Raw genomic sequence first — 19640 nt, forward strand, 5'->3', positions numbered from 1 at the left:
TAGGATCTGGATGGCATTTCGAATGAAAACTTGAACGAATTGAGAAATACCCCACATATTTGCTGTTGAATGAAAATACATATGTATTTTTATTCCAACATTCTGAGTGGAACAAAGAAGGGGAAATTTTGTGCTTTTTTGAACTTTTCAAAAAAGTGACAAAAAAGCAACAGTTTGTTCATTAATCATGCGCACACTTCATTCTCCTCCAAATTAAAATTCAAACATAAATATTACACTTATTTCCCTCACATTTAGAGTTATTTGGAAGCTTTGCTTCATCGAAATGATTTTTTCTGTTATTTCAGAGTGTTTGCTTGTTTCCGTGAATGTTTCAAATAAAATGTGTTGAGAAAAGTTTTGAGATATCTCGATAATTTTATAATTAGTTGCTTTCTTGAGTGGGTTGTTCAAGCTGAAGGAAGATTGGGAGGGAATCATACTTTCGACAATTCACATTTTTTTGATGATTGGGCGCATGATAATTGAACGCATAAGAGAATTTATCAAGGCAACAATGGACAGCATCGTTTATTGAGCATTGAAAGAGATTCTATTCCAAAAAGCTTTGAGGCTGAGCGAAGATGAAAGAATTCGAGATGGCAAAGGGAGATTGATGCAATATGCGGAACCAAGCTCATGCGGAATTTTGAGTACGTTTAAATCTGTTAAAAACTTCATGGTGATGCCGCTTGACGTGTATTTATCTGTTAAGACGCTTGTTACGTTTTTCGGAAAATCATCATTTTTGGTTGTTTTGATGGTAATCATTGTTTCACCGATTTCTGTGTGGATTTCGAGGAAAACCTTGAAGCTACATGGGAGAAGAAGAAACGAATCAAAAAGACGGAACAGATAACGATAGAAATGTTTGATTTAATTAAGGTGTGTTATCCAATTTATGAAACAATTTTGCATTTTTTTATAATAATTAGAAAGAAGGAAATCATAAAATAATATAAAAATAACTCAAACTTTTCAGAAATGATAATTTCATGTTTTCATTTTCATTTTTTCTTTCTTTCTTTCTTTCTTTCTTTCTTTCTTTCTTTTCTTTTCTTTTCTTTTATTTGTTTTGATGTTTCATCACTATTCTTTTGATTTTAGTTAATAAAAAATAAATGGTTGGGAAGAAATGATAAAAGGCAGACTGCTTCAATCAGAGAGGCGAGAAGTCGAGCATTTTTTTTAAAAATGGTATTGCCTCATTTGTAACTTCATATTTTTCTTTTTCTCTGTATTCTTTTCTTTGATAATTTTTTGGTTAATTTTGCGAATTTTAAAAATATGATTCACTCAAAAACGGATTCGTCTTGCAGATCCTTATCAATTCAGACTCAGCAACTTGCAGTAACTTGCGAAGGCATTCACCCTCATCGAGCTTGTTGGCCTATGTTTTTTTTTACAGCATCTGCCTTTGAATGTGCCTTTTTTGTTTCTTTCCATCAAAATCGTTGAATCGCTCTGTTCATTGCTGAACAGCAGATGGATGGAGAGAAGAAGCATTAACAGAATGGAGATGCTGATGCAGTCACCAGGGTTTGCTGACAGATGCGAAGGGAAAGAAGGAGAAGAGGGAGAAGAGGAGGTTAGAGTTATCAGTTCGTTTGAAGAGGAAGTGAAGGAAGTGAATGGAAGAGATGAAAAGAAATGAAGAGGAAATGTTGAAAAAAAAGAGAATACGAAAAAGACGAGAAAGACAGAAAGACAGAAATAAATAAAGAGGAAATATGATGAATGTTTGGATGAATACAAAAAACTCGATGGAAGAAACAATAAAAAACACTTTTCAATAGAAGAGCAGAAATGCTATTTGGATGGGAAAAGCAATAGATTTCATTCAAAAGGGGAAGGAAAGGCTTGTCAAAAAGAGCGAAAGAAATGAAAGGAAAAATCGGGAAATGATTCATTTTATTGGAGAATTAGGTGAAAAGTGGAATATTACTTGCTAATTTCAAATTATTTTAATGATAAAAATCTTGCTTTTCATTTGAAAAAGAAAAATCTTCTCTTTTTATTTCATTTCTGTTCTTTTTTTTTTTATTTAATTTTTTTCTGTTAAGAGCAATAAAATAAAAATTAATTCTTTCATGGATTTTTTCAAAAAGTTATTCATAGAACTTCTTCAAAGATACTTCAAAACGAAGGGATGACTATTAAATGCTGGCTAACAACATTAACATTGAACTACAACAATATAATCAAAAAATTTAGATAATTATCTCGATTTTCCAATTTTCTTTTAAAAAATTGCTTTTCAATCCATTCAACAAAAAAAGAAATTCGCTCGTTGAATGTATCAAAAACGCAAAGTTTTTAAAAAATGACAAAAATAAATATTTTCTTTTTAATAATTAATAAATAATTTCATTAAGAGAACAAAAGAAAACTATTTCTTTCGATTTCAACTGAAGGAAAGAGATGAGAAACACTAAAGTACAATTTTGAAAGTCATTCAAAGATAAAAAAAGAAAAAATTTCAAAGAAAGAGAGAGAGAGAAAGAAATGAAAAATTTAACAAACAAAGCCAGAAACTAATTCACAACATTCAAAAAATTGAAGCATCAAGGTACTAAGCAGTCTAAAAAAAATGAAAGAAAGAAAAAGAAAAAGAACATGAAATCTTATTTTTCGTTCTTCAAATGAAATTTCTTCCGCTTCGCGTCTTTCCTTAATATAAATTCAATTCTTTTTTCATTTCCGTTTCATTTCATTTCTTTTAATGAAATCTCACAATTTCTTTCATTAACTCCAACAATTCTCTGAAATATGCCATTTCTTCAAATCTTTCTCTCTTTCTCTCTTTCTTTCATCCAATACGAAAACGATTTCCTTTTCTTCAATGCATTTTTATATACTTCAATTTTCCCTGTTCAATCAGAAAATCTTTGTTTTCAGCACAAATGAACAATTTCCAGTGAAATTTCTACAAACAACAGAAGATGCTGAAGGAAATGGCATAAATAAAACAATCCTTTTGAAACAAATTCCCTTCAATTAGCTTTCTCTCTCTCTCTCTTTCAACATGCGTTTGTTCAACACTCATCATTTTGTTCTTCATTTTCCTTCTTCCTAATTTCTTTCCTTCTTTCTTTCCTTTTTTTTCTTTCCTTTCTTTTCTCTTTCTCTTCAGATGCATCAGTTTCTTTGAAATATTCTCTACCCATTTTCATATCTTCTATTTGATTATTCGGATAAAGGAGATGCAATATTTTTTTTATATAAATCCATTCATATTCGTCTCTAATTCATTTCCTTGTAATCCTTCTCCATTCAACACAGAAGAAGAAGAAGAAGAAGATGAAGGAGAAGATGAAGGAGAAGATGATGATGATGAAGAAACAGATAGAATGGAAGGAGGAGGTGGAGGTGGAGGAGGAGGAGAAGATGTTTAAGAATAGGAAGAAGAAGAAGATGATGAAGTTTGTGCTGAATGATCAGAATGCAACACAATAACAGTATTCGCAAACAGAATTCATTCATCAGCAGATATGAAGAAAGAACGAAAGAACGAAAGAACGAAAGAACGAAAGAGAAGCTGAAAGAGAAATGGAATGAAATGAGTTGGATGGAGCTCTTCTGGAGGAAGTTGAGCGACAAATGTGGACAAGACTCATTTGAAGAAAATGAAGACACAATGAACAGATACGAATTTCATAACAGCCAACAGCAGCAACAGACAGCAGTTTCATTGTGTGTTGCAACATGAGAATTTGATGGCTATTCAAACAACAAAATTCTCAAATAACAAGAGGATGTTCTTTTCATCAACCATGCAAAAATATCATCAATGAAGAGATTGAAGGAGAATGAGAAGAAACCATATAATCTTCAAAAATGCTGCTTGAAATGGATTGTTCCTGTGAATGACACTCAACATGAAAAATGCTGTTGATTGGAATGGAAAAATGATTAAAAAAATACATAAAATTGTTTGTTTTGCATTTATTAAAAAAACTCCTGAAAAATACAGACATACCATTCCAATCACAAATGCAGAAGATTGTCCAACCACTGTGCTGTCAATCTCCTTTTCCATTGTTTCGCAGTGCTTCTTTCTCCATCATCCTTTTCCCCCTAAATATCCTGCTTTCGTTAATGCTTTAAACTGTCTGTTCAAATGAAATATAACTTTGTTTTTTTCTTTCCAAGTGCTTTCCAATTGTTGACATTCCTTTTCGCTCTCATCAAAATGCTTTTCAATCGAATATGTTTTCTTCCCTTGTTCCAATTGAATTCAAAAAAATATGCAATTCCCATCTGCTGACTGTATGTCGACATTCGGCATTCTTCTGATGTTCTCCTTAGAAAAACAAAAAAATGGCCATTTTTAAAATCTATCAGATTCTTGGGCTCTGAAAAGATGGTTTATAAAAGAATCTTCAAAACAAACAAGAACAATAAAAAACGCATACATGTGAATATTTTGATTTTCAAAAAAATGTTGAATTTCCTTTAAAGATACTTTTCATAAAAATCATTTCGCACAATTCCATCATCAATTCCCCGCCGTCGCTGTCTCGTTCCAACGCACAAAATAATATCGCTAATTCCGCAGAAAACATCTGCTCATCCATCTCTCATTTCAACAAGGAATATTTTTGTTTTTTCAAATCTGATGATCTGTATATCCATTACTGCATACAAGAAATAAGATTTTTCGTTTTTTTCTTTCTTTGTTTGTTTATAACGCCTTGCCAAATATCACCAACAACGCAGAATGGTATAACAACTTATGCTTTCATGATTATTTTGAGTTAATATTTTGCGCCGATTTCTTCTTTCCAATGGGATCCGAATTCAAATCAAATGACGAATTTTCGTTGTTTTCTGTCTGCAATGTGCTTTCAAAAATGCAGTCAACGAGTAGAATCAAAAGGTTTAATGGTTTGTGCTTGTTATTGCATTAAAATTCATGATTATTGCGATTTAATTTATTCTTTATTTATTTGAAGAATTGTTTTGTGAACTGGAGCGTAGCAATGAAGATGAACAGAAACAGAAAATTGAGGAAATGGATGAAATGATTAATGAAATGAATGAAATAGAATTAAGATCAATTTCCTCGAAAATACTCTTCAATAAAATTCACCAAATGATTGAAGAAAGGAAATTGTTATTGGAAAATGCAATCTTGTTGTTGAAGAATATTGGATATTGCAAAGTTATAAAAAATAATTGGCTTTCCGGTTTTCAAGAGACTTCATTGAACAAAATATTTGAGAAGATGATTATTGAAGAAGAAAAGAAAAAAGAAGAAAAGGACGAAAAGCATTTAGCTGATCTTTATGAATGCTTCATATCTTTGAGCTTCGATTTCCCACAAGGATTAATTTTAATGTGTGTATCTTGTCTTCTGAAAGTTGCATTGAAGAAAGAAGAAGATAAGGAAACACAAAAAGAAGTGGAAATGGCTCTTTTGGCATTGAGTTGCATTTACTCACATTATGTTTAAACATTTTTATTTTATTTTTAACGTTTTTGAATTTCTTTTCTTTTTTTAAAGAAAATTCAACAAAAACAGTTCTTGAAGGAAATCAAAGAAATCATCAAATATCATCAGAAACATCACAATCTGACTCAACTCGCCTATCAGTGTGCTTTGGACTTTTTGATTTGCAGATTGAATGCCGACGGAATCTTGGAAGAAGTTATTGTGAATGAACTGCATTTTGGAAGAGAAGCAACAAGAGAATTGGAAGAACTGATAAAATGTGTGAATTGGAAGAGAAAAGAAGAAGAGAATGAAAAGAGAAGAAAAGAAACGAAAAAAAAGAGCTTATTTTGAGAAGATGGCTCCAAACATTGAACATTTTATTTTCCTCATGCAAATTGTGGAACGAAGAACTTGCAAAGCTAATAGACTGCATTGTGAGAGTATTTCGAGCATCTAAAGATTATTACATAGAAATTTACTATCAGAGTATTGATACATTGGAAAAGATAACGGATAAAAGAAATGTGAAAATTGATGCATTGCTGAAGAGCGGAGCTATTGATGCTGTTTTTTCGGAGATTCAGCGACCAACACTGAATTACAAAACAGAATTTCTTTGCTTGCGATTCTTTATGAATATTTCAGAAAGACTAAAAGACGCGGAGAAAGATGAAAAAGAAGAAGCGAAAAGAAACCCAACCAAAATGGAGATATTTGAAAAGATGGAAGAAGAGGGATACTTAGATACCATTGCAAGCTTTCATGAAGTTTTTGATTTTCTCAACGAACATTATTTGAATGATTTATCGTTGGATGTTTCTGATTATTTTACGAATGTCTGAGGAAATGGTGCGTTTCATATTTTGTAATTCAAAAATGAAATATTTTTTTTTTTTTATCGGTTGATGATTTTTCAAAACTTTGAATATGTTTTCTTTATAAAAGCGGAATTTTTTAAATAGATTATCTAACATTTTTTCTGATTGTTCTGTAAATGTTTGAGGAAATGAGATGAAATTTATTCTGTAAATCAAAATTATTTTTTATTTTTCTTTCAGCATCGTATCACAATTCTGCAAACCTCGAGCGAGTTTTATATCTTTGTTTGTTTTAGATTTTGTGAAATGATAAAAATATTCATTAAAATCTTATTTCAAAAGCCGGTTTTTTATAATTTTGAAACGGAGCAAAGCAAAAAAAATGAAGAGAAAGAAGAAGAAGAATATGAAGATGACGACGAAAGAAGAAGAAGAAGAAGGTGAAGCAGAAGGTGAAGCAGGTGAGGAAGAAGAAGAAGAAGAAGAAGAAGAAGAAGAAGAAGAAGAAGAAGAAGAAGAAGAAGAAGAAGAGGAGGAGGAGGAGGAGGAGGAGGAGGAGGAAGAAGAAGAAGAAGAAGAGAAAATTGTAGAGGGGAGGAAAGAGACGGAGGAGGTGTAGAAAGTGGAGGAGGAGATAATGGAGAAGAAGAAGAAGAAGAAGAAGAAGAAGAAAATGATGATGATGAGGAGGAGGATCCAAACGAGGAGAAGGAGAAGGAGAATGTGGAGGAGGAAGAGAAAGAAGGAGAAGAAGAAGAAGATTCAGAGGAAGATGAAGACGAAGATGACGATGAAGATGAAGAAGATGAAGATGAAGAAGAAGAAGAAGAAGATGATGATGATGATGATGATGATGATGATGAAGGACGAGGTGAACGAATGTTAGATGAATATGATGTGCCAGAAGCATTCGATGGAGAAGGAGAGCGGGCAGACGAAGGAGGAGGAGGAGGAGAAAACGAAGAGTACGAAGAAAAAGAGGAAGGAGAAGAAGGAAGCACCTGGAAGAATGAGCGGGCTGTTGATTGAAGAGAAAGCGAGGTGAAAGGAAAGACGGCAGGAGAAGACGAAGGTTTTGGAGAAGTTGGAGGGAGCGGTGAAGAAAAAGGACGGAGCGACGTGAACGGAGAAGAAGGGCTTTGAAGTGAAGGCGATGGAGATGATGAAGCGAATGAACGAGGAGAAAGAGAAGAGGAGAAAGTGGAAGAAGAAGAAGAAGAATGAGAAAGAGAAGAAGGAGAAGAGGAGGAGGAGGAGGAGGAGGAGGAGGAAGAAGAAGAATTTGATAAGTTAATATTCATATCAGCTTTTTCAATGGAAAGTGGGTAATAAAAAGATGAAGAAGAAAAAGATGATGATGAAAAGGAGGAAGAGGAAGAGGAAGAGGAATTTGAGGAAGAAGGAGAAAATGATGAAAGAGAAAGAGAAGGAGAAAGAGAAGGAGAGGGAGAGGGAGAGGGAAAGGATGAGGAATAAGAGGAGGAAGAGGAAAAGGAGGAGAAAGAGAGAAAAGGCAGCTTGGTTGATTTGGAGATGAAGAAGAAGGATAACGACATTTGCAATGAAGGTGATGTCAGCGAAGTGTCAATCGAAGAAGATGAGTGTTGAATTACATGAGAAGTTGTTTATCTTTTGAATGTGAATGCCCAGCCAGCCCATCTGCTCCGACAAAAGAGTCGCTTCTGCCAAACACTCTCATTACAAATATCCCAAACAAACTGCTTCTTCTTTTTCAAGCTCATGTCAAGCATTGTCAGGCTATGCAGCATTCAAAGCAAATGGCAGAAGTCACGAATGCCATCGTTGAGTGCAATCCAAACAATAGATAACCTCAAAACTTCTGAATCTTTCGTGAAATGAAAAGAAGATTTCTTTCCATGGAATTCCTGTTCATGGCCAATCTGTATTCATTGAAAAAACATCTTTAAAGAAAAATGAATGAAATAAAAAAAAGTCAAACCATTTTGTTTTTTGGCCTTGAAATATTTTCCCATCTCCAATGGATTGGTAATTATCAGCCCAGATGGCTTTCTTGTTCTCCAAAATTTCCTCTTGCCACATTTTAAAAAATCAGATAACAAAACAACAAATGGCTGGCAAAGAACATCATTGAAGGAAGAGAATCTATCTTCAGTCATGTCATGATATCAGATGAAAACACACATTCTCCACTCCTTCTTTTAACTGACTGATAATTCTAACCTCTTCTTCTTCTTCTCACCTTCTCATCTGCAAACAGACTCGGCTGACTGCAGAAACATCTCCAATGTGTTTGCATCTGCTTTCTTCAATTTGGATTCTCTCCATTTATTTTCTTAACGATTTCGACAATTCAGATGGAAGGAAACAAGACAAACACTTTCAAAAGGCAAATGTTGTCAAAAGCTCAATGAAATAAATAAGATGAATATGAGCGCATTCACAAAGCGATTGAATGTTGCTTCAGATGGAATTGATGAGAAGCTGCAAGAAGAAACAGTTTATGAGCGAAGGTTCATAAAAGCTTGAAAACAAATCAAAAAATAGAAAAAGAAGAGAAAGACAATAGAAAAAGAAAGTGTAATTGAAAATGTGAAATTATTATTGTCCAAAAAGAATAAGTAATTTTTTATATTTTTTATGATTTCTTTCTTTCTTTCTTTTTCTTATGTTAATTTTTCAAAAAAAAAAAACATTGCAAATGCAACAATAAATTGGATAACACACCTTAATTAAATCAAACATTTCTATCGTTATCTGTTCCGTCTTTTTGATTCGTTTCTTCTTCTCCCATGTAGCTTCAAGGTTTTCCTCGAAATCCACACCGAAATCGGTGAATCAACAATAACCATCAAAACAACCAAAAATGATGACTTTCAATAGAATGCAACAAGCGTCTTTACAGATAAATACATATTATGTGGCAATCACATAAAACAATTAATGTATTGAAATGAACTTAAAAATTCGATTGTAATTTGATTCCAATATTGCAATAATCTCCCTTTGCCATCTCAAATTCTTTCTTCTTCTCTCAGCCTCAAAGCCTTTTGGAATAAAATCACTTTCAATGCTCAATAAACGATGCCGACCATTGTTGCCTTGATAAATTCTCTTATGCGTTCAATTATCATGCGCCCAATCATCAAAAAAATGTGAATTGTCGAAAGTATGATTCCCTCCCAATCTTCCTTCAGCTTGAACAACCCACTCAAGAAAGCAACTAATTATAAAATTATCGAGATATCTCAAAACTTTGATCAACACATTTTATTTGAAACATTCACGGAAACAAGCAAACACTCTGAAATAACAGAAAAAATCATTTCGATGAAGCAAAGCTTCCAGATAACTCTAAAATGAGTGCAAAAATTGAAATGCTAATGCTTAATGCAGTGATGTGGCATGCACCTAATTAATGAACAAACTGGTGCTTTTTTGAAGCTTTTTTGAAAAGTTCTTTTCAAAGTCCTTTCGCTTCTTCTTCATTTGCTCAGAATGTTGGAATAAAAATATATATGTATTTTCATTCAACAGCAAATATGTGGGGTATTTCTCAATTCGTTCAAGTTTTCATTCGAAATTCAATCCATTTCCATGAAATGGATTATTGTTGGTTCGATCAGACAGAAAATAAACTCTTTTGTATTTTGCTAAATACGACCAATATTGCAGATTCTTTGTAATTTCTTTTTTAACACAGAGTTTTACTGAGCAAAGGAATTGAGTTTGACAATTATATTTTAATTTTGTCAATTATCAACAATGGTTTATTTTTTGTTTTTTGTTTTAAATATACTGTTACGCACAAATTGATCATTAACGCAACAAACAGAATTGAAATGTGCAATAAAGACAAATCAAATGATGATAATCAGGAGATGTCATGCACAGATAAGTTAAATAGTTTGCATAAATTGCGTATTTTCAAAGATTTCATGTTATATGTTTTTTGATGATCGAGGAAGAATTGTTTTCTGAACTGGAGAATTGTCCGGAAAGCGAGCAGAAAGTGAAAATCGAAGAAATGAACGGACTTGTGGAGGAAATGAATGAAAAAGAATTCAAATCAGTTTTCAACACAGAATTGTATGATAAAATATTCAAAATGATTGAAGAAAAGAAAGTGTCAATGGAAAATACAATTTTGCTGCTGAAACATGTTGGATATTGTAAAGTTCTTTTGGACTGGTTCAGTTATGCCTTTAAAAGTTCTTTGCTGAGCAGAAGGTTTGAGAAAATGCTTGTTGATGAAGATAAGAAAAATGAAGAAAAGAACGAAAAGCTTTTAGCTGACCTTTGCGAATGCTTTATTTTGTTTGACCATTGCTTATCATCAGAATTGGATTTAATTTGTATTCCTTGCCTGATGAAATTTGCCTTGAAGAAAGATGAAAGCGAGGAGACTCGAAAAGAAGCGGAAATGGCTTTGTTAGCATTGAGCAGCATAAGGGATAATGTGTGTGAAATTCAATTTCCTTTATGAAATCAGAAATTTTATTCTTTATTTTTTTAAAAGTTTGTCGAACAAGAACTTTATCTGAATGATATCAAAGAAATCATCGAATATCATCAAGAACACAGAAATCTGACACGACTTGCCTATCAATCTGCTTGGCAGTTCTTAACAGACCGATTTTTTATTGACAATAGCTTGGATGGAGAGATTGTGAGTGAACTGCATTTCACAAGAGAGGCAGCAAGAGAGCTGGAAGATCTGTCAAAGTGTGTGGATTGGAAGAAAGAGAAAGAAGAGGAAAAGGAAAAAGAAACGAAAGAAGAGCTTGTTATCGAGAGATGGTTCGATGAAATTTTTAATTTTTTGTACTTAAACGCATTGTGGATAGAAGAATTTGCTGGACTTATTGGAGGAGTTGTACTGGTGTATCGAGCAGCAAAAGGGAATAATGAGAAGATTGGCAGAGAATGTGTTTTTGTATTTGAAACGGCAGCAGAAACTAGAAGTGTGGACGTTGAAGAGCTTCTTAAAGGTGGAGCTGTTGATGTTGTTTTGGAGGGAATGCAGAGACAAACATTTAATGAAGGCATGACAAGCAAATGCTTACAATTCTTTACGACTATTTCAAGACGATTAGAAGAAAAGAAGAGGGATGATAAGGAAGAAGAGGAAAGAAAGGCAACGAAAAGGAAGGTTTTTGAAAAGATGGAAGAAGAAGGATACGAAGATATCATCGCAAGCTTTCATAAAATATTTGAGTTACTCAAAAACAAACATCAAGACTATAGATTATCGTTGAAAATTTCTGATTATTTTGTAAATGTTTGAGGAAATGTAATGCCATTCTATTTGTATCTCAAAAATTTCTTTATTTTTTTTTCTTTTTTTTCATCATTTATTATTCGACACAACTTTGTAAATGTTTGAGAAAATGTGATTTTTATTTATTTTGTAACAAAAACTGTCTTTTTAATACGCTTCACAAAATGGCAAAAATATTTAGGGTTGTAATTTGATCTTGACCTTTTTTTTTATCAAGACCTATTTTTTATTAGAAGGTATTGGAATAAGAAAATTTTATTGAAATAAAAATAATAATTCGAATAACCAAAGTTTATTCCAGATAACACCAGTTTATTCGAATAAATAAAATTTATTCCAGAAAGACCAAGTTTATTCCAATAATTCCCTCAACAAAAATTTTAATGATCCTTTTTGTCAATTCGAATGTACTAAAAAATCAGTATATTTTTTGATAAAAAGATATTATTAACACATGAATGTGAAATTCCGAAAAATTTTGTCTGACAGTTATGGTAAAAATTAAAAAATGGGAATAAATTTTTTGTTTTATGAATTTTGTTCCATTCTTCTCTAACATATATTTTTCTCAATTTTTCAATTTTTCAGTAATTATTTGCATAGTTTAGGTTGATTTATAATGAAATGATTGTAGAAAAAGTTTGGAACACATCTCAGTTTTTTTCACAGTTGGAAAAATTTTGCCCCAAATGATTATTTGAAAATTTGTTCCAAAGGATTGGAGATCAAATAGAATTACAAGAAACACTTCAAATAAAAAAGATGAAATCTACATAAATGTGAATGGATCATAATGATGTTCAATATTTGAAGGGTTTAACTCAATGAAACAAAAAGCGTTAATTATGCAAGGAATGGCAGGCTATTGATGAAATTATTTATTGAATCGATTAACGGAATTGAATTGAAAACAAACATATTATGCAGATTACGAATAAGCATTTCCTTTCGTAGAATTTCAAATGAGAAAATCCAATTTGGAGCAGAATGTTGCAAAGGGGAGAGTCCGTATGTTTAAGTACTTTAATACTTCGCATTCTTTCTCAAATTTCAATGAAGAGAGTTTTATTGCTCCTTCATTCCTACAACACAAATCAAAATAAGAAATGTCCTATTCATTTTGTGCAATACATCAACAAGAGGTGGAGGATTGGATTTCAGGCAGTATCAATCAGAAGCTCCAAGTGACTATCATAATTGTTATTTCATCTTCTTCCACGATTGCGGTTGCAGTAATTCAACTCCTTATGTCCACGACGTGTATTTTCAAGATGATCACGAACTTTTTTCGTCGAATAACTCATTCTGTGAATGTTACACAACAAATATTGATGTTCAGAAAGTATAAAACTGATGTAATTTTGTTATTTCATGGATTTGGACATATCATCATGCAGAAAAGATGAATGAGCTGAATACTGGGATGAAAGATCGGAAAATTGTTGTGGATGGTAATTACAAGAGCGATTCGCGCGGGATGAGTATGGCAAGTGGGAACTTGGTTACGTGTCATTTGAGTATTGGATAAAATGCAACTAGAATCTCATGCCAAGAGTATTTGTGGAGTTGCTCTGTGAGCAGTTGGAAGCAAGAAGCAGGCAAGCACAACTAACCTGCTTTTTTCATAGCCTTGTTCTGATTGCATGTGCAGCTCATTGGCTGCACAAGACAAGGCACATACTTCTCTTTCAGTTGCCAGAGATGGAATATTGGCTCTGTTCAGATACCGCAGATTTTTCTGTCTTCGAACAGATCGTCCTGTTCCTCTCCCTCTTCTTCTTCTTCTTCTTCTTCTTCTTCTTCTTCTTCTTCTTCGCCATCAATGCATTCTGCAGCTTCTATGAATGTGCATCATGATTTATTTCATCTTCCACAGCTGTGCATCCTGCTCTGCTTGGAGGTTTGAACGGCTTCCGCGAGATAACTGTGCTGATTGAGCGAATAGATATCGAGGGGAAATGGGAATTAGAGGAAGAAGCTGCCAGACACATCACAGTCATCCACTTGCTTTATATTACCCCGAGAAGCGAAGAGAAAGGAGTTCAAGCTCAAATGGATGAGGCAAAGAAGGTGAATTTCAGAAGCAAATTGAGCGCAGAGCAGAGGAAAGGGAACCTGCATGAAGAGCCAAAAGCGAAGACGAAGGCGAAGGAGAAAGACGAGTTTTGAACATCGCAAATTGATGCTTTCGACACAAGGTTTGCACAGGCAGCAGCAGTAAGGAGGAGGAGAGAAGAGTGGAGGTGATGATGATGACGACGAATTGCAGCAGACATTCTGCTTGTTCGGCAGCTCACTCTTATCTTCCCTGTTGTGCACTCAACACATCACAGCCTCTTCTTCATTTGCTACTCCTCCTTTTTCTCCCTTGCCACACACACAATTGTCTGCCCCTTCTGTTCATGTTGACACTCCGCTGAAGCCCCTCACGCCTTCATCTCCCTCCGCAGACTCATCTTCAGTCCACAGGAGTTCAACTACACATCTCGCCCAAGCTCTGCCTCTTCGTCGAACATGTCTTCTCTTCCTTTCCTTCTTTTCCTCCTCTAACAATTCGGTCATTGGGTTCTATCGCTCTCGAAGTGCTGCAGTCAATAAAAGTGCAAGGAATCTGCAAAAGTTAAGGAAACAGCAGATAGCAGAAGATCAGGAAAATTTCTTCTCTTAGTGCGAATGGAATGACTAAAAAACAACTGGAACATTATCATCCGCAACTGATAGAGTTTCAAGTGGAGGGGCGAACAACATGAATAACCAGGTATCTGGAACAATTTCAGTGAACCATTGTTCATTCAATTTCTTTTCCGCAAGCAATTGGTTGTATTTTTTTTCTGTTTGATCAAAAATGTGAAGAATAAACTGAAAAAATAACAAAAAAAAATTAACATACGTTGTGAAATGATAAATTATATTTTGCAGCAAACTACAGGTCTATTTTGATAACTTTTATTATTTGTGAATAATAGAAAATTTCTTATCATTGTTCATTTTACAAAAGCAATTCAAAGTTTTTCGATCATAAAACATTTTAAACAAATCTTATCAATTAAATAGTTTTTTCAAGAATATAATTGAAATTTATTAACGCATTTATGCTGTTTAAGAAAGTGATTCAAGTGAATTTTTTTGAATAGGGTCATCTTTTTATTGGCACTTTTTTCTTTATTGGTACCAAAATTTTTTGAAATGAAAAAAAAGTTAAAAACACATCAAAAAAATACAAAACTCGAATCAATTACTCTTCTCACTTTTCTCTTTCCATTTTCACGTTCAAAGGTGTCAAATTCATCACTTGTTTCATCGTCATCATTCTTAATTTTTCTGAATTTTCTTTTCACTTTTTTCTCCAAAGGCAATTCTTCTTCTTCAATTTCCTTTTCTTTTTCTTCAGTTTCTTCAATTTTCATCTTGTGCTTTTCATTATATTCATCCCATTCATCAAGAAGTTTTTCTTTAGTTATTTCTTTTCCGAAGAAGTCGAAACAATGTGAATGAGAAGGAATGAAGTATTGAGAAGACTGAGGTAGCTTCATTAGAACAGATCCAGATCCATTGCTGAGGACTCCGCTGTTGATGAACGTTTTTTTGATCACCGATGGGGTGAATGCTGTGTGAAGGGCTTGTGGCAACACGTCTGCAACAGCTGTTCTTTTTGAAGATGAGTATGTGGATGATGGAGAGCTGTAATTGTTTGATAGCTCTGACTTCAATACTGCAAATACGCCTCTGTCCAGCGGCTTCGATATGTGCGTGGTGTGTGGAACGAAGGTGACGACGTCAATTTCGGCTTCCTTGAACTGTCTCCATATCGTTGGATCTGCCCGCGATGAGTGTGAATCCAGGAGAAGAAGGCAACGATGAGTTTCTTTAAGAATTCGCTTTCTTCTGTCAATGATAGCTGGCAGCAGGACTGTTAAGGTGTATTTTTTGAATGCTGTTTTGTCCATCCAGCCGTTTGTGTTTGGCCAAATGTCAAGCGACGGCGTTAACAGTGTTGTCAGTTCTTTCGGAAGATTTGCACTCGGCCACAGCACGACAGACGGAAGCGAGAAACCATCAGCAGCAATTCCAGCAACGAGAGTAGCATTCGGCATCCTTTCGGCAGTCTTTTTGAATCCAGCTTGTTCATCTGCTGGATGAACAACAATACCACGTGTAGAAGTTGGAATTCGAAGCGAAGATTCATCTATATTGAAGATTAGTTCCTCTGGATATTTATTTTCGTCGTGTAATGCTTGTAATTCCGTATACCACGGCTTTAGGACTTTCTGACAAGATGCTGCAAGTCTGTTAATATCAACTTGCTTTGGAAGTGATGACTTCAATTCCGGATGGCGCTTTATGAAGGCGTGAACCGTCTTTAGAGTAACTGTCTTTTTTATTTTTTCTTCATTTTCTCCTTCTTCTTCACTATCGTTAATTATATTTTCCATCTAAATACCAATTAATATACAATTCAAATATTAATTACAAACCAGATCGCGCGCTTTTCGTAATGTGAGGCTTGTCCCAGATCGAGATTCTATTGTAACTTCTTCCAAGAATTGTTTTTCTTTTTCGCCGCTGATAATTGGCGGGTGCCCAACTTTTGCAATCGGCCTGCCGTTTTTTATGGCTTTAACTGCGTGCTCCAAAGATTTTTTGCTGATTCCTCCATATTTAACGCCGTCTTCCAGCCTGACAACATTGTCATTAACAATGTGCGCAATCCTTTCCAATCTTGAACTATATTTTCTGTAATGTAATGTAGGCATTGCTTCCTTCAGCCGCTTCTGCGCCGCTTCAGCTTTCTTTTTCACTAGCAATTTCATATATATATAATGTGAAATGATCGTTAATAAATTTTTTTATTTATTAATTCTCATTAAAGAATTTTTAATTAATATTTAAATTTTTGAATGAATTAGAAATATTTACAAACCTTGGTGCAGTCCAATTTCTCACGAAAGCTCAATGGAAGGACTTGAACCCCCCCATTTCCCCCCCATGAGTAATTGGATTTCTTTCAAAATTCAAATATTAGAATACTTGACATTTGTATATATACCGAAAATATATTTTAAAATATTATTTGTGGGTCAGATTAATTTTTATTTAAAAAAAAGAGCCAATAAAGAAAAAAGTGCCAATAAAAAGATGACCCTACCACAATAAATTTTCTTTGAAAAAAGTTATTCCGAAAAGCCAGAGTTTATTCCAATTAATTTTTTTTATTTCAATAAAAATAATTTATTCCGAATAAACTTTGTTTATTTGAATAAGTTATTTTAATTCGAATAAAACCTTTCTATTCTCATTGTATCTATTAATTAATCATTAACTTTTCCCACAATTTCATATTTTTAAATAAGCCTGTCTGACCTGACAAATCAATTTTTGCCTCGTCCATCACAAAAAAAAAAATAAATAAATAAAAAAAATAAAAATAAAAAAATAGAAAATTGGAAAATAAAAGATTATTATAATTAAAATTAAATGAACATTTTGTTCTGACTTTGTTTTTTGAGCGTCTTTGTTTGTTTGTCGAAATTTGACAACAATTGATTTTTTCAAAAAATAGACCATCATAAAATATTTTTTAATTTCAAACAATCACATCCACTCTTCTGTTCTTCAAAAACATTCCAAAACGTTAGTGATCAATGCTTTCTTTAATTTCAGTGTTGTAGCTAACTCATTTTTGAAACATTTTGTCAGTTATTAGAATTAATGAAGTTTCAGTATTTTTTCGATTCAAGTGTTAGGACTAAACAATCAAGCTGCCGAAAACTACAAAATCAGCATTACTGTTATCGAGTTGTTTACATTTGCTGAATGACTATTTTTAATTTGCTGTTCCCCTTTCTTTTTGTAAAATTAATTGTTTTGCGTTGTTACAACATTCTGTGAGCAGAATAAAAACATTTATCAAAGTTTCTTTGTTGTACCAAACGCTAATATTAACAAGCAGAAATTATTTGGCAAATCATTTGTTTGTTTAATGATATATTTCTCATGTTAAAGTGATTATTATATTTCACTTTGGATTCTATCCTTGTGCACAATATTGTTATTATAAAGAAATGATTTCGCTGAGTGAAAGAAAATATGGCATATGCTCACTTTGCCTTACAAGCCAAAAATAATTCAAACGACTTTGTTTTTATTTATTAATTGTTGCAATGCATAAATAACATGTTAATAATAGCGGGTTTTAGTTATTTCAATTCAAAAAGTGAATGAAACAATAAAAAAGTTATTATTTTAAATGATTAAAAATGATAAGATTCAGAATATTCACTAGCATCTGCTCCATCTCCTGGGTCGTCGTAATCTTCTTCATGAATTTCAACTGCTTCCTGCTCAATTTGGGGAACATCTGCTTCATCGTCTCCTTCTCCATCATCATAGTCATGGGGAAATGCAGCTTCAGTAGGTTTATAATTCGTAACATTCCTCACAAATTCTGGGAATAGCATATCTTTTTCTTGTTGAAGAAAAATGAAGCAATAAAATCATCAAAGAACTTTTCTTTGATTCCACATGGAGGCAATGATCTTCTGAAATGAGATCAACAACCTTCTATCAAATTTGTGCATACTCCAGTTTCTGTATTTTTGAATTCGTATTTGTGGCAAACTGTCTGATGTTTGTAACCTAATTCATTCAAGCACTTATATGCATCCCACTCATCACTGTAAATCGTTGTTATTTTCTGGATGTTGGCTTCAATGATGGGAATCAGAGTCTCCTTTTTTCTGTTTGGAACTCTGATAATTAAACATTTTCCAATTTCATCATTTTCTTTTCTTTCCACTGCACAAAAAAGCCATATTTGTTTCTTCTTTTTCCCTTTGTGGAACTTTCTTTTTCTCAGAATTGCCTCATCAATTTCCACAATGAATCCTTCTCCTCCAAGAGCAAACCTCACACTCGACATTCGAATTCCAATAGATGCTCTTGCAACAGAATACCAATAACCAACTGTATTTCGACCAACTCCAGTGAAAAACGAGCATTGATCAATTCGAATTTTTAGCCAGAAGTGCAAAAGAATAAGAAAAATTGAGTAGATTTTGATATGACTTCCATAAAAAGATGTCTCCTTCAAATATGAAATGAATTTGTTACATGCTGAACATCTTTATGATCGATTTGTTTCATCAACTGTAGTTTGTTTCATATATCTTCTACAAGATGTGCATTTTTTCGTTTCATTAAAGTTGATAATATGAATGAACCACTCCCAACTCTTTTCTAAATCTTGAAATAGCTTGTTATAATAAGCAACATCTGATTTCTTATCAGGAACAAGAGACATGAGCGAAAAAATAATTAATAAGCATTCGATTATTTTTGTTAAAAATACTCATATTAACAAATTTTCCATTATTTGTGTTCAAACAAATAATTTTAATTATGGAATTTTTGATCTTTTCAAAAAAATTTTCATTTTTGATATAAGATTTTCCGCTGCTAATTTGAATTGATAATTGCTTGTTATAATATTTTTTATTGTTTTGAAATAAAATATATAAAATTTTCATGTAACGTCAAGTGTGCACTTGCCGTAAATAAATATTTCCAATTTTCTGTTCATGGAAATAAATCAAAAAGTCACTTTTGCAATCACAAACAATAACAAAATTTTACAAAACAATATTGTGACTTTATGACATTCACTTCTGAACTATCTTGAAAACAAATATGAAATTCAATTTATAACAAAACTCACAACAACTGAGCAAAAGATTCATAATATATTCATCTGATCTAATCTAATCAGTTTTTCTTTTCCTTTTTACGTTTGTACGATTTTACTTCGGATAAAATCATTATTTATAAATGATATCTGGAATTATAGATCCAGAGATGTTGCAATATTCACAAAACCAATCAATTAAAACTTTTAGAAGTGAAAGAGATGAAGAAAATGAGTGCACTACACCTAAAAATAGCAAAAATAAAGCATCAAAAACTATGCAAAACGTTTCCAATTTTATTAATGAAGCTTCTCTTGAGGTTTGTTTTCATATTCGTGGAAAGAAATTATTTTCAAAACTATAAATTGATTTAGTCTTTTTTTGGATTTGTGAAACGAATTTTACAATCAGAATCCGTTTTAATTGATGAAACAATTCAGCAT

The 19640-nt window shown here is 32.9% G+C and overlaps 6 protein-coding genes across 6 annotated transcripts in view; 4 read left to right on the forward strand and 2 right to left on the reverse strand.

Moving 5' to 3' along the window:
- Positions 1-867: 867 nt before the first annotated feature.
- MONOS_4768 (uncharacterized protein) lies at positions 868-1849 on the forward strand (the record flags this gene model as incomplete). The annotated part of the gene is made up of 3 exons (XM_067874866.1): positions 868-885; positions 1108-1124; positions 1483-1849. The coding sequence occupies 3 exons, from the start codon at positions 868-870 to the stop codon at positions 1652-1654; spliced, it is 207 nt and encodes a 68-aa protein (XP_067727013.1). The 3' UTR covers positions 1655-1849.
- Positions 1850-10189: 8340 nt separating this feature from the next.
- Positions 10190-11521, forward strand: MONOS_4770 (uncharacterized protein; the record flags this gene model as incomplete). Its single annotated transcript, XM_067874868.1, has 2 exons — positions 10190-10693; positions 10754-11521. 2 exons carry the CDS (start codon positions 10190-10192, stop codon positions 11519-11521), a joined length of 1272 nt encoding a protein of 423 aa, XP_067727014.1.
- A 1396-nt stretch (positions 11522-12917) lies between these two features.
- MONOS_4771 (uncharacterized protein) lies at positions 12918-13684 on the forward strand (the record flags this gene model as incomplete). The annotated part of the gene is made up of 2 exons (XM_067874869.1): positions 12918-12996; positions 13392-13684. The coding sequence occupies 2 exons, from the start codon at positions 12918-12920 to the stop codon at positions 13682-13684; spliced, it is 372 nt and encodes a 123-aa protein (XP_067727015.1).
- Positions 13685-14724: 1040 nt separating this feature from the next.
- Positions 14725-16326, reverse strand: MONOS_4772 (putative DDE superfamily endonuclease; the record flags this gene model as incomplete). The annotated part of the gene is made up of 2 exons (XM_067874870.1): positions 14725-15948; positions 15991-16326. The coding sequence occupies 2 exons, from the start codon at positions 16324-16326 to the stop codon at positions 14725-14727; spliced, it is 1560 nt and encodes a 519-aa protein (XP_067727016.1).
- A 1440-nt stretch (positions 16327-17766) lies between these two features.
- MONOS_4773 (uncharacterized protein) lies at positions 17767-18434 on the reverse strand (the record flags this gene model as incomplete). The annotated part of the gene is made up of 3 exons (XM_067874871.1): positions 17767-17981; positions 18152-18264; positions 18421-18434. The coding sequence occupies 3 exons, from the start codon at positions 18432-18434 to the stop codon at positions 17767-17769; spliced, it is 342 nt and encodes a 113-aa protein (XP_067727017.1).
- A 1065-nt stretch (positions 18435-19499) lies between these two features.
- The window catches only part of MONOS_4774 (putative E3 ubiquitin-protein ligase UBR4), a gene marked incomplete at its 5' end in the record, with an annotated part of 39451 nt that continues 39310 nt past the window's right edge, over positions 19500-19640 (forward strand). Inside the window, one exon of the mRNA XM_067874872.1 lies at positions 19500-19516. Coding sequence (XP_067727018.1) covers positions 19500-19516 — 17 coding nt within the window. The remainder of the gene's footprint in view (positions 19517-19640) is intronic.

The sequence above is a fragment of the Monocercomonoides exilis genome (assembly GCF_001643675.1).
Source record: "Monocercomonoides exilis strain PA203 chromosome Unknown scaffold24-1337568, whole genome shotgun sequence".
Taxonomy (NCBI): domain Eukaryota; phylum Preaxostyla; order Oxymonadida; family Polymastigidae; genus Monocercomonoides; species Monocercomonoides exilis.